The sequence below is a fragment of the Budorcas taxicolor genome, chromosome 11 (assembly GCF_023091745.1).
Source record: "Budorcas taxicolor isolate Tak-1 chromosome 11, Takin1.1, whole genome shotgun sequence".
Taxonomy (NCBI): Eukaryota; Metazoa; Chordata; class Mammalia; order Artiodactyla; family Bovidae; genus Budorcas; species Budorcas taxicolor.
The window spans coordinates 100,228,982-100,244,131 of record NC_068920.1 but is presented as its reverse complement, the minus strand read 5'-3'; the positions used below and the strand labels follow the sequence as shown (position 1 = coordinate 100,244,131).

The window sequence follows — 15,150 nt, the reverse complement described above, 5'->3', positions numbered from 1 at the left end:
AGAGAGGAAAGATCAAATTCTCTCCTGTTTTCAATTTGTGTGTGTGTGTGTATGCATGTGTGTTCTTGACTGTTGTAGGCCATCTTCTTGTCCAGGATCAGACTGAGGTATAAACTTAGGGTCTTTTTGGTCTTTTTCGAGCCTGTACCTTTCCCTGGGCATGCAGAGTGACTTCTTAAATTTTCCTGTAATGAGAGTTGCCTTTTCTTTCTTTCAGTTGTGTTGCACTACAGTTGACATATTGCACAGGGTAAGTGTGAGCTGTACAGCATATTGATTTGACATATATGCATCATGAAATGAACAGCAGAATAAGTTTAGTTCCTGTCCATCTCATATAGATTAAAAAAGAGGCAAAAATTATTTTTTCTTGTGATGAGAACTTTTAGGATTTACTTTTAACAAGTTTCATATACAAGTGTTAATTATATCAAACATGTATATTACATCTCTGGTATTTACTATAACTGAAATTGGAAGTTTGTACCTTTTGACCACCTTCATCTGATTCTTCTACCCTCCACCCCGCCCACCCCCCACTCAGTTCAGTTCAGTTGCTCAGTCGTGTCTGACTTTGCGACCCCCATGAATCGCAGCACGCCAGGCCTCCCTGTCCATCTCCAACTCCCGGAGTTCACTCAGACTCAAGTCCATCGAGTCAGTGATGCCATCCAGCCATCTCATCCTCTGTCGTCCCCTTCTCCTCCTGCCCCCAATCCCTCCCAGCATCAGAGTCTTTTCCAATGAGTCAAATCTTCGCATGAGGTGGCCAAAGTACTGGAGCTTCAGCTTTAGCATCATTCCTTCCACAGAAATCCCAGGGCTGATCTCCTTCAGAATGGATTGGTTGGATCTCCTTGCATTCCAAGGGACTCTCAAGAGTCTTCTCCAACACCACAGTTCAAAAGCATCAATTCTTCGGTGCTCAGCCTTCTTCACAGTCCAACTCTCACATCCATGCATGAGCACAGGAAAAACCATAGCCTTGACTAGACGGACCTTAGTCGGCAAAGTAATGTCTCTGCTTTTTTTTGAATATGCTATCTAGGTTGGTCATAACTTTTCTTCCAAGGAGTAAGCGTCTTTTAATTTCATGGCTGCAGTCACCATCTGCAGTGATTTTGGAGCCCCCCAAAATAAAGTCTGACACTGTTTCCACTGTTTCTCCATCTATTTCCCATGGAGTGATGGGACCGGATGCCATGATCTTAGTTTTCTGAATGTTGAGCTTTAAGCCAACTTTTTCACTCTCCTCTTTTACTTTCATCAAGAGGCTTTTTAGTTCCTCTTCACTTTCTGCCATAAGGGTGGTGTCATCTGCATATGTAAGGTTATTGATAGTTCTCCCGGCGATCCTGATTCCAGCTTGTGTTTCTTCCAGTCCAGCAACCACAAATATGATCTCTTTTTCTGAGTTTGTTGTTTGAAGTATAATTGACCTACAACACTTTGTTAATTTCTAGTGCACAATATACAGTGATTCAGTATTTCTACACATTTCAAAAGCAACACCATTGTAAATCTAGTTTGCCATCTGTCAACATACAAAGATACTACAATAATATTGACTATATTCCCCACATTGTACATTTCACCCCCATGACTCAATTTATTTTGTAACTGGAAATTTATAGGTCTTAATTTTCCTCACCTATTTCACTCATCCCAGTTGAGTTGCTTTTGAATGTTATAGTCTTTAATACCTGACACTCAGAAAAGGAAAAAAAAAATGAAGAGGAAGGAAGGGGCGGTGGCTCATAGTTCTGCAAGTCACTTTTGCAGGAGATTGGAGGAAGTGAAGGAAGAACAGCTGAAGGAAGTGCAACAGCGATATCCAACTGCTTCTTTGTCTTTTCCTCTGAGATGAGAAGCGGCAATCAGTCATCAGATCATAGACATGTGATATTTGAAGGACACATCGTGTTCTCTTACCCTGACTCATATAAACTGTGTGCAAGGTGCTCATGTAGTGTGTGCAGAGCTGCCTGTCAGGGAGCAGGGTGATGGGTAGCCCCTCCGAAGCTGAGCTGATATTGACCAGAGTTGCAAGCCTTCAATGGACTTAAGAGTTCCAGAATAGTTTCTTTCAGTGCATTTGTTGTCTAGGTGGGAAGACGGATTCCTACTTTGCTTTCTACTTTGTAATCTACCCAGAATCCTCATTTAATTAGCTTTACTTTTTTTTTTTTTTTGATGGTCTACAATATAGGATAGCTTTGGACCACATTGGAAGTGCCCATACATTTTCAACATACACCTGACCGAATTTATTTGCTTCTCTTTCCCTGTCTCCCTTATCTTTTTTTTATAAGCAGAGTTGCTACCTTCTGTAATGGCTACACATGGAGTGAGTATGTTTCATTTGATTTTGGGCATATATACTCTCCACATGTCTTAAGAATAGTAGCAAATATTCTAAATCATCAGCGGTCAGTTATAGTAAAAGTAAACTATAAGAAGAGTTGATGTATGCCTTATGGATTGTATGCCAGAGAACAGTATTTGATTAAATAGATTTAGTTATACCTACAGAAAGAGTTGAGAACATCAATGAAGCTTGCAAATAAGAGCAAATGAACTGATATTTAAGAGATTTATCATCTCTTTAAAGATATCTTATTGGGAATATTGCAATTAATATTAAAATTAAATTTCTCTAAAAGTTTAATCTCTTGATATTTCCTTATTCTGTTGAAGCTTTTTGAATCCCTCAGAGATAAAGATAAAAATGATTATTAGAGGATTTATCTGCATGTATTATAGGAAAGTATAAAAAAATCAGAATGGAAAGCAACTGTTGCAAGTACCAGAAAATTATGCTATTAATTTAAGTGTCATCAGAGCACAAAAGATCACATTCCGGGACTGTGAGAAAATTATTAAAATACTGGAAATAATAGTACTTAAGATGAAGATATTATACTCTAAGATCTGGTTAAGTGACTGACATTATTATATCACTTCAGGTATTATAAAAGTAACAAAATGCTTTTAAAGATAATAAGCGTTACATTTTGAGATTGGCAGTGTTCACACTTTTCTGCTTAAGTGCTTTCCTAGTTTAACATAATTTAATAACAGTTATAGGGGAATAGCTAACATCTTAGTTCCCATATATATCCTTTCTCCTTCCTTGTTCAATATATACATATACAAGTGATAAAACTTTATTCTCTAAATGGTGGGTTAATGAATAGTGACTCTTCTGCCTTTGTCCTTGGTGTTAGAAATTTGGCTATTTTGTAAATTGTTTAGCTCCTAAATGTTGAGAAATACACTACAAATCTGTTGCAAAGAAGGGATTGCTATATAGAGCCATTACTGTCCAAAAATCAGAACAGCCTGGTGTGTGCGAGCTGAGTAAGATAGTCATGTCCAACTCTTTGAGACCCTATGGACTGGGTCCATCAGGCTTCTCCATCCATGAGATTTTCCTGGCAAGAATACTGGCATGGATTGCCATTTCCTTCTCCATTTATATAGTTTTTTTGAGGTATAATTGATATACAGTAAGCTGAATGTATTTAAAGTGTATGATCGGGTGATCATTGAGAAATGTTTACATGGGTGAAGTCAACCCCACAATCAAGATAATAAACATTTCCACAGCAACCAAGTTTCCCCTTCCCCTTTTTAATCTCTCCCTTTTGTCCCTTTTGTCCCTCCTCCTGATCCCCAGACAACTACTGCTCTCCTCTCTAGAGTTTTATATAACTCTATGTACTTTTCTATGTTAGGTTTCTTTCATCAGCATAATTAGAGATTTATCAGTGTCATAGTATGTACTAATAATTCATTCTTTTTATGCTGAGTGGTACTTCTTTGTATGAATGTGATCACATATTGTTTGTTTACCTGTGATGGACCTGTGGGTTATTTCCAAGATGTGGCTGTTATGAATAAGGTACTATGAACATTATATGAATCTCATTATATGAATATATGCTTTCCTTTCAGAAAATACCTAGAGTTAGAATGGCTAGATCAAATAGGAGATGTACAGTTTTTTTTTTTTTTTTTCCTTCTTGAAAAATACTGTTGAGAGAGCAAAAAGACAAGCTATAGACTAGGAGAAAATATCTGCAAGATATATAGACAATGCACATATGCTCAGAATATACAAAGAGCTCTGAAAGCTCAGTAATAAGGCAAGAGCCCTAAATAGGCAGAATTCACACACACACACACACACACACACACACACACGTTATTTCAAATAATCCCTTTTATTACTATTAAAGCTTTATATAAATCAATTTTAAGAGGATAAGTTTATTCAAAATAGGCATATTTAACTCTTGGAGAATGTCACTTCCCTTTCTGGCACATGGCCAAGACTTAGATAATCCTTGCTGCCTACTTCACTTCCTTTGCATCCACTTTTTACTCAGCCTCACTGGTTCAGTTCATTTCATGATTGTGTATCTTGACAAAGCACCTCACCTCAGCTCTACCAATGCTGCTTGCCCAGAGCTCTTCTAATGCTGGGACCAGTGATGCTTGTGTGAGCCACGAGGCGTATGTAGGTATGCAGATCTGCAATGTGAGAGAGTTTGTAACCCCACTTAGAGCAACACGACCAGTCAGGAATGGAAGCCAGTGAATAAATGCTCCTGAATTGTTTCTTGGGTGGCAGTTCTGAGGAACTTTCTCCATAACTTCTCACAGAGCCACCGTTGACCACAGTGACCATCTTGGAAGTACTTCCTTACTTTAGTTTTCTCTCTTCTCTTGTACTCTTTCCAGTCCCTATTCCCTCAGTCCCTAAGATTACTTCGAATAACCTATCTGTACTGCCAGCCCTTGCCTCAGGCTTTGCTTTTTGGGGGAGATTTCCAAGTTAAAATTACCATTGCGTCTATCACTTAATGTTATAGCTACAAATAAAGATGATGCAGGACAGTGGTCCAAATATACCAGTTAAACTTACGGCCCACAAATTTACCTTCCTGCAAAAATCCTGATGTTTGCCTTTTGCGTGTTTGATTTGTTCTTCAAAATTGAACAAAACCTTTGCAGCTCTATGTGACCTTCTAAACAATATAATTTGACAATTCTTTTAAAAACTCAATTTATTTTAATTCAAAGAGTATACTAATCTCTCAAATGATGTCCTTACCCCTACAGAACTTTTTCTTTACAGTTGTTATCAGCTTCCTTTGACTTGTCACCACTATTTGAAAAATTTTATACACCTTCTATATAATAATGGGTCACAGCCACTAACTTCTTAGCTTATACTTGTTGGCCAGTTTCTTTGTCATACATAAAAAAGAGATCATTAACCTTTCAGTAATCAGGACTAGCATGTTTTGAAGAGTTTAGACTTTAGCATATAAATCACTCATTAGTGAGTGGTGCCAGTGGAAACCAGAGCACCAATTCCTTTCACTGAATATAACGTTTTCATCTCCTTCCTTATTTGTTGGCTGTATATCATGAGAAAAGATGATATCCTTTAGGATTTCCGATGTAATCTAGTTTTCTGATGGTTTATTTATTTAATAAACATAAAACAAGAATAACCAACTTTACCTTCCTCTGCTTAATTGTCGGGGCACTTGATTAATCACACTTCCCTGCAATAAAAATTGGCAAGCATTTCAAAATTGACCGTTTCAGTAATATAAATAACTAGTCAGGAGATAAAATATGCCTTTTAATTTTTTTGGTAAGGCCATAATTTGGTGACATTTGCCCAGAATGGTTCATGATCTAAAGGTTTAAATGCCAAATCTGTCATACCCAATAAACTGTTCAGAATTGTGTTTATTCAGAAATGTTTAGTGCATCAACACAGGGATCTCACATACAGTTCTTCTCATTGAGATGCCTGTATACACAATGGTCCAGGTATCCTGATTTCAGTGCAGAGGATTTCGTTAAATGCCTTAGGTGAACCCAGTGTGAAATTGATCTCTTAATATCTTTATGCCTGCTCTTTTCAAATCATATCAAGATGTCTTTTTTCTTTGAGATTAATACATGCTTTTTAATATTCTGACCGTTACTTTTCACACAAAAAGATTGGTCTCCATTTCAGAGACTCTCTTCCCTGTTAAATCTCGCTCTTGAGCTCCCAATGCATGGAATGTTACAGATGTAGTTTTCCAATGTCTGGTGGTTAGTCTGTGTCCTTTTTTGCCTGTCACTGCCCTACCCCACATAAAAATAGAATGAAAAATACATGGATAAAATAATATGGTTGGTATGCCATTGAAATGGTGTGCTACAAATCTTTGGAGTAGGTAGAGAATATAGAATGTGCTCTTCTCATCTTGTTTGATATTTTTTAACTTTCTCAGGACTTCTATTTTAATTTGAAAAATGCTTTAAGATCAAGAGGTTGTTTAGCATCACATCCTCTCCCCACCATAGCACGGCTTAGGTGAGAAGCTTCTACATCGTCGTAATCTTGGTTACCAGGGTACTTTTCTTCTCTGTAACAATTTATTGCTTTTGGGACACAAAGCCGTTTCTGTTTGTTTTAATTAATTGTTTATTTTGCTAATTTCTTTTGTCTTCCACCTACAGCTTTTTCCCTCTATTTCTTTTAATCATGTGTATATGCAAAAATGACTGACATTTTCCTTTAATTAATGAAACTAATCAGTTGCAATGTTCCACAAGTGATTTTTGGATGTTCATGATATTTATTACTTTTATATTTCTGCTAGAAATTTATGATTTTATAAATTATTTCAAAACTCAAGACTGAAATCTTGTCCCTATATTTTAGAAAATAATAGCAATTGTATAATGCATTTTTTACTTCTCTCCTTAAATATGTGCGGATAGAAAATGTAATCCAAGTATTTTCATCCTGGTATAACAGTTCTTTAAATTAAAAAAGAGGAAATGTTTGTTCTATAGTGAATCATAAATTATTTATGATGTGAATGAGAAAATGTTTATAAACCTAATTTGGAAAAAAATGGGAGTATTTATAGTAACTGGCATCTTGAAAGAAAATATTTGTACTTTTGAGTGGACAGATCATCTACTTTATGAATTTTCAAAGTTATATTTGAATTCTTGACTTTAGGTCTGAAAGTCACCTTAGAAGTTATCTATGCTTTTGATTCTATGGCGCACTCACATTTATAGATGTAATATTAAGGCTTCAAGAGGCTTAGTATGTCTTGATCAGATACTTTGTTACCCTACCATTAGAGTGGTGATATCTTTGTGAACTGGGTTCTTTTATCTTTGTATTGGAGATCCTAACATAGTCCTGATGCATGGTTGAAATATTAGTTTCATTAAATTTAGTATATTTTTCACTATACACATCATGAAATGAAAGGATAGCAGACAGACCTTTTATTTCTGTTTCTATCTGTGCTCTTTTGTGATTATACAAATAATATATATTATTGTGGGAAGTCTGGACAAGTACAAAGAAAATAAAAATTGTCATTAAAAGGGTTGTTTTAAAAACCATACTACTTAGCGACAAATGAAGCTTTGAATCAAAATCATTGGTGTTGAATCGTAACAAAGCCATTATTCCAGAATGGATTAAGAGCATATACCATGGTCCCATAGGACTTTAAGAATGCTCACATCTTCAGTGGCGTTCTGTAATAAAGCAGTGACTAGTAACGGGAGGGGTGTAAGAAAGAAGCCATACCATGGAATTGAGCTACCTAGTTATTGAAAGAAAAACTACTTTGGGAAAACAAACCCACTCCCACCCCCCAATCCAGTATACCTTGTTTTTTGTACCATCCTCTTAAATCTGAGGCTTTGCTCATCTCTGAAACTTTGCACTTCATCATACCTGAAACTTTGCACTTAGAAATAATGTCTAAACTTACGAGGTGAAGTATTTTTTAAATGATTATGTGAAATTTTTCCCTGGGAAACGTTATCCCCTTTTCTTTAATATGTATGTATAAATTTTGAAAGTTGATTTTCAGTAAATAACCTTTTATATTAAGGGCGTTAATAATCCTTTGTCTAATGAGGTGCAGATTTTCTGATTTGATAGGTTGTGAATTTCTCTAGGTCAGGGACCATGTGTACAAGATAGTTTACAATGCAAGTAGTTGCATTTTACAATTTGTTGAGGGTAGATCTCATGTTCTTTGTCAAGAAAACCCCAAAAGGACATAAGGAAACTTTGGAAAGTGTTGGCTGTATCTATTACCTTGATTGTGGTGATGGTATTATGGATATATGCATATGCCCGAAGTCATCAACTTGCACACATTGAATATGTGCAGTTCTTTGTATGACAAGTATACCTCAGTAAACTATTAAAATCCCAACATACTGTCTAGCAAATGGTTTATTGTATTTGCATCTAATGGTTAATGACTTTTACTGTAAGCAAAGAAATTACAGTATTAGATTTACAGAGTACAAAAGTCCATTACAGTAGGAGGGCTATGTCTAAAGGAAGAAAATTCGGTTAGAAGGTTATCTGCTTAAAACTATGCTTAGATTCCTGGCTTAGGCAGTAGGACAAGTAGTAGTCCCTTCACTAAGAAAAAAACAAAAATAAAACAGGAAGGGAATTCTTCTTTGGGAAGATGATGACCATCTCAGTATGGTGTGCGAGTTAGACAGCCATATAGATATCATCAATATAGAAATGGCTAAGTAGTTTTGGATTCTCTATCTGTGCTAAACAAGTTTGTGAATGATCATAGAGAATGTGGTTATTGAAGTTTGGAGTAGTAAATATACCCACAGAAAATATTTCATTTTATTATATATAAACATATCTTTGTATGCATATTGAACAATATTAACTGTAAGTCATGATAAAGAACTGTGGTTTTAATCACTGATAACATAAAATATAATTTGCAAGCTACCTGTAAATAATGGTAATCCTAATAAATAGAATGATGAAAGTCATCAATGGTTATATTTTAATGTCAAATAGTTTAGTTCAATTTAAACAAATATTTCTTGAACAGTTCTTAGAATTTGTGTTGCTTTATTCCATGGTAGTATCACAAGGACAAAAACATCACTTTGAGAAGAACTGCACTTACACTGTGTATTGTAAACCAGGACATCATAGTATCAGGTTTGTAGAATACAAAAATCAATTGCAATGTAAATGGTGGGTGTTAGGGAAATATAACTAGAGGGGAAAAAAATCCAGTTAGAATGTTGACTTACATGGTTTTAAGAGAGAGACTGATACGTTCAGGGATTTATTTTAAATAGGGTACCCTGCAGAAAGGCAGATGAAGTCAAGGATGGCAAATCTAGATATGGAAATAAGAATAATGGATTATTTTGATAGTATATAATACTAAGATAATTACCAAGAAATGTTAAATATGGACTTAGGTCTCATGTTAGCTTTTGAACTTATTAGGTTCTAAGACTGGAAATCTACAAGGGTCAAAACTGGTTTCTTAGTTGGGTATATAAAGAATGATGGTGTATTCAGTGAAAGAGGAAATAAAGGACATCTCATAGTTTAAAAGAAAAAAAACACTTGGGAGTCTGGTTTTCTGATTTCTGGATTCTGGCATCTAAACTTGTAGATAAGTATGGTATACTAGAAGAGAACAGACATCCTGCTCTCAAATTCCTAAAAGGTTATTTTTGGACATTAAGTTCTAGTTCCTACTCTTTTTCTGTGTATAGAAGGTTAGAAGAGTTGAAACTACCTTTGTGAATCTGAGCTATGACATCCATCTACATGTAAAACCCTGCTGAAGTGAGATGAAATGGATTTTTCTTAAGTATATAAGTATAAAATACATTTTTAAAGAAGTGAGTTATTTCTTTTCATCTTACTCAGGGTGTATCATATTCTTAAATTATTGGCTTGTATCAGTTATTTTGGATGAGTACATTTGCAGTATTTTTGGTGACTTCATTTTTTCTTATTTGAAACAATAAAATCCCTAATTCTTTTTTAATGGTTTTAGTTTTGATTGCTTTTTATATAAAATATTTAGTAAACAGTTGTATCTTTTTAATCATACATTATTTTATGAGAAACTCTTGACTTTGAATCAGGTAATTATGAATTGATTTTTAAAGTCTGACAGCTTTAATTCTTATCATGTAGTGAAAATGTATTTAATTCCCATGATGGATTAATGCCTGAAATACTGAATTCAGAGACTGGCTAAAATTTAATATCAAAAGAAATCTTGTAATTTCTGTTTGTATTCTTTAAAAATGAGGAAAGCCTTTTCATAATCTATGTCTAATTAAGTCTGCAAAGTTACTTATTAATAGTGTATAAAAGTAATGTAATCAGATTACAAATAGCACTGTAAATACAGTGCTTGATAACGGGGTAAAATTTTTCATATTAAAAATTGTGTAGACTGCTGAATATATATTATATACATTAATAGTTTAAATATACTTTGTATTAATAATTACTTTTCCATACATATAGAACAAAATTATTCATAATAAAAATAAATATGGTTTTAAAAAAGTTTACTTGGTAAGTGCACAGTTCAGTGACAGTCAAAGAAGAAATCTGTTAATACTAATAGTGGTGAAGAGATACAAAGCAGGGAGAGTTAACTATTGTTTACCAGAGCCTAGTTTTAGCTGAAATGAAACAGAGCTTAAAACTTGTAAACTGAGTTGTAAGTGGAAGATTATCTGCTATTGATAGTCATACAACTTATTCAGCTTTCACTTGTCTTTTCACAGAGCTCCTTAATAAGCATTTATAGTCAGTTTTTGGCAGCATTGGAATCACTGAAGACATTCTGGGATGTTATGGATGAAATTGATGAGAAGACTTGGGTACTTGAGCCAGAAAAACCTACACGGAGTGCTACAGCACGCAGAATTGTATTAGGTAGGGTAAAAGAGGATTAAGGAGGTTTTTTTCTTTTTTTAAAGATGTTTGAGTGTATTTTGTATTACTTTGGAAAAGGAATCTAAGATGACATTGGATTTTAGATGAGACTTTTTTGTATGAGGGATGAACTATGATTTATTAGTACATATTTAAATGTAAATATTTTAAGTAGAAAGGACAACTACTGAGGTGTTTCATTATAAAAGGTGATGATCTAATCCATGGATGTAGCATTCAGATAGTGCTTAATTAGCTTTTAATTAGCATGGAAATTGTGGAGTAGATTTTCTTTTAAACTTCCATTACTTGGGAAAAAGCTGTTAGAAATAATGAAGTCTTCATTTGTGAAACTAGACAAGATTAGTATGAACAAGTCTGGGAATACTTTCTAACAGGAATGTAGAGGAGGATAAAAGAACCTGAAGTGGGCCATGCATGCCATTGAAGAGTAAAAAGAAAGCTTTACAAAATAATAATTGAATATATATTAAGTATTATACTGCTGCTGCTGCTGCTGCTAAGTCGCTTCAGTCATGTCCGACTCTGCGACCCCACAGACGACAGCGCACTAGGCTCTGCCGTCCCTGGGATTCTCCAGGCAAGAACACTGGAGTGGGTTGCCATTTCCTTCTCCAGTGCATGAAAATGAAAAGTGAAAGTGAGGTCGCTCAGTCGTGTCCGACTCTTCACGACCCCATGGACTGTAGCCTACCAGGCTTTTTTAATTAATAAGATAAGGAATAACCATAAATATCATCCTGGCAATATTACCATATTCTATTTACTATGAAATTACTGTTTCATATATTATCATTATGAGCAAGCAATACATGAAATCAGCTTTAAAGTTCAACCTTTCAAGCTTTTAGAAGTTTTAAAACTATATTTGAGATCACACTAAATAAACTATAGTTTTATGAAGGATATTTTGATGTGAATCATATCCAAATTACTGAGCAGTTTGCATAGTTTCTACCTAGGCATAACAGATTATCTAGCTGGGGAAAGGGACACGTTACTACGAGAAGTGAGAGAAGTGCAGCAGTTCTACAAATAGTACTGTTACTTACTGAGTTTGAAAAAGTCTTAGCAGTATTTAATTTAGAATAGTTAGCCAAGTTACAGTATATTTGTGAACAAGTATATATTAAAATGAAAATAGTGTCTCCAAAGAAGTATAGTATTAATGGCCCCATTTATAATTATTTCTCCAGGTTATGGTTAAATACACTTTTTCCTTTATTTCTCATGATTCAGCATAAACAACCTTGGTTTTATTCACTTTCTTTATATATTTATGTTTTAGCTCCTTTTTTTTTTTTCTCTTCAGACGTTGGTTTGCCTTTCTAGGACCAAGTTTTCAGCAAATTAATCAAAAGATTCGATAGTATGACCATTGTTGTTAGGTGAAAGTTTCTGCAGCCATTAGCAGATATTGCTAAACGCTAATGTGAAATTTGTGTTCGTGGTAAAACATGCATTAAACAGTGAGATTATAAGTTACCTTTGTAATTTTGTTTTTCTTATTGAATTACTGTACTCATTTTTTATTTTACTTATTTCTTTTTGCCAGATCTGTAATAATTGTATTTATATTGTTGCCACCCTTAGCCAAAGGATTATGCTATAGTGTATAGAATTTATCAAGACATTTTTACCATAAAAATGAAATCCAAATTAACCTTAAACAATTACACTGTGCTGCTGCTGCTAAGTTGCTTCAGTTGTGTCCGACTCTGTGTGACCCCATAGACGGCAGCCCACGAGGCTCCCCCGTCCCTGGGATTCTCCAGGCAAGAACACCGGAGTGGGTTGCCATCTCCTTCTCCAATCCGTGAAAGTGAAAAGTGAAAGTGAAGTCGCTCAGTCGTGTCCGACTCTTAGCGACCCCATGGACTGCGGCCCACCAGGCTCCTCTGTTCATGGGATTTTCCAGGCAAGAGTGCTAGAGTGGGGTGCGGTTGCCTTCTCCAGAACAATTACACTATATGTACCTTCGATAAAAGCAATAAAATTTCTGAAATTTGTACTATAGTATAGTCAAAATTTATCAAAGAATGTAGTATCAAGTAGAAATTGCTTACTTCTTAGATTTCATGAACTGTTAGTTGTTTTTGATATTAAATGAACAGTTTCCAAACATTTAATATGAATTGAACCCTTTGTTACCCTACACAGGAAATCTTCACATGGAGAAACAATGTTTGTATAAAATTCAAATCTTAAACATTTATTTTTACCATTTATTGTATTTTTAGTCTTTTATGTTCTTCTTTTCAAGAAAGTTATAGAAGTCATTTAGAGTATTTTTCAGTTTGTAACTTGTAATTTTTTATATTAGAGATCTTTATCACTCCATAGAGAATTGTAATTCAAACTTTAATGGAATTCTGACCAGAATTCAGGTGGCTCAGTGCTTAAGAATCCGCCTGCCAATGCAGGAGATGTGGGTTCAATCCCTGGGTTGGAAAGATCCCCTGGAAGAGGAAATGGTAACCACTCCACTGTTCTTGCCTGGAAAATCCCATGGACAGAGGAACCCGGCAGGGTCTTCCAGGGAGGGTCGCAAAAAGTCAGACAGAACTGAGCGACTGGGTGCACACACACAGCTTATGAATTGGCACTGTGATTTGAAACTTAGGATCCCAAATCTTTAGTCATGATCAAAGTTTTAAAATTACTTCACTTCTTTTAAATTATGAATTAGTAATGTATTTACTTTTGTAAAAAACCATATAAAACAGTCTTTCCTTGGATATACAATGAACTAAGTACCCAAATTACTCCTTTATATTTTTTTTATGAATCATTCTATTTCTAAAAGCTTTAATATTCTTTTATTCTAGGGAATAACATTTCAATAAATATAGAGGTAGACCCCAGGCATCCCACTATGCTTCCTGAGTGCTGTTTTCTTGGAGCTGACCATGGTATGAGATCTCAGGTTTAAATGTTTTTAACAGAATCATAAAATCCTTGTCCACTACTGTAATTAAATATTCTAATGTATTAATATACTAATGGTAAATATCTTAAATGAAAATGTCTCATCGTGAACTCTACTTCTGTGTTTCTTTATATATATATATATATATATATATATATGTGATTTATATTTTCTAATCAGATAGTTAGGAAACGAAATCCTGTAATTAACAAATACTATGTATATTTCAAATTTTGTAACTGCATGATGGTAGATGTTAATTAAACTTGTGATCATCATTTTGCAAAATACAGATACCAAATCATTATGCTGTATACCTAAATATATAATACAGTGTTATCAGTTATATAGCTCAATAAAGAGACAAATTCTGTGCCAAATGTGACTTTAAAAATGAAAGCAGCAAGCCCTAAATTGACATTTTTTTTTTCTTTTTTAAAAAATATCTGAAGTGGTAAAACCTCTGGGAATTAGGCTGAGCAGAAACATACATTTGTGGTAGGTATCTTTGCAATACAATTTACTTTTCTTCTATGATTAAACAAATTTAATAACAATTTTTTTTTTCATACTTTCAGGGATCCAGAAAACAGTCTGTTACAAAATTTGAAAGATGTTTTAGAAATTGACTTTCCAGCTCGTGCTATCCTGGAAAAATCTGTAAGTTTTATCAGTGCTTTGATATTCCAAATGGTATTGCATAATGAAACTTACATGTTCTTTTAGGCACCAGAGAAAAATGAGGCTGAGAGGGAAGGAACTGGAAGAATATTACAACAGACTTCTGAACTGCAAGCAACAGTTGCATCAAAGAACTTATTAACCTTTGATTGGTGTTATAAGTTTACTTTTTTCATGGTCTTCAAGCAGTGAAGTGATTAATGACATCTTTATTATTAAAAATAGGGGGAAAGTTCCAGCATAGCTAATGAGATGTTTGGATTTTCTATACTGTCTACTTATGGCTTACTGAAATAAAGTTCTAATTAGTTTGAAAGAAGTCTTTGTGAAAGATAGCAGTATAGTTTTTTAAAACTGAATAGATACTACTACACTGCAACAATAACAGAACTGATTTATGACAAACGTGGACTACTAAATTGGTGGGATGTTTTTGTCTTTTTCCTTTAGTTACAGACATTTGAAGTTGAGTGTAATCACAAACTGATGTCAATTCCTGTTTTTGCATTCTATCATGGCATTATATTGATGTACAAACTAGAAAAATTACTTAAGCCCAAACATCTAGTGAGCCAGAAGCAGAACCTGTTTGTTAGTATATCTGTGTATATTATTTACTGGATAAAGAAGGAAGCCTTCTCTTGCAAATAGCTTTTCTAAGGCGTTAAACAGTGATGTGACTGTATTTTCTATAACACAGCAATATAATTACCTTTAT

At 34.4% G+C, this 15,150-nt stretch overlaps 1 protein-coding gene across 1 annotated transcript in view; it reads left to right on the top strand.

Annotated features, from left to right (window-relative positions):
• The window catches only part of FANCL (FA complementation group L), an 88,883-nt gene that overhangs the window by 71,731 nt on the left and 2,002 nt on the right, over positions 1–15,150 (top strand). The window contains exons 8-11 of the mRNA XM_052649271.1: positions 10,651–10,801; positions 13,651–13,734; positions 14,204–14,249; positions 14,330–14,411. Coding sequence (XP_052505231.1) covers positions 10,651–10,801; positions 13,651–13,734; positions 14,204–14,249; positions 14,330–14,411 — 363 coding nt within the window. The remainder of the gene's footprint in view (positions 1–10,650; positions 10,802–13,650; positions 13,735–14,203; positions 14,250–14,329; positions 14,412–15,150) is intronic.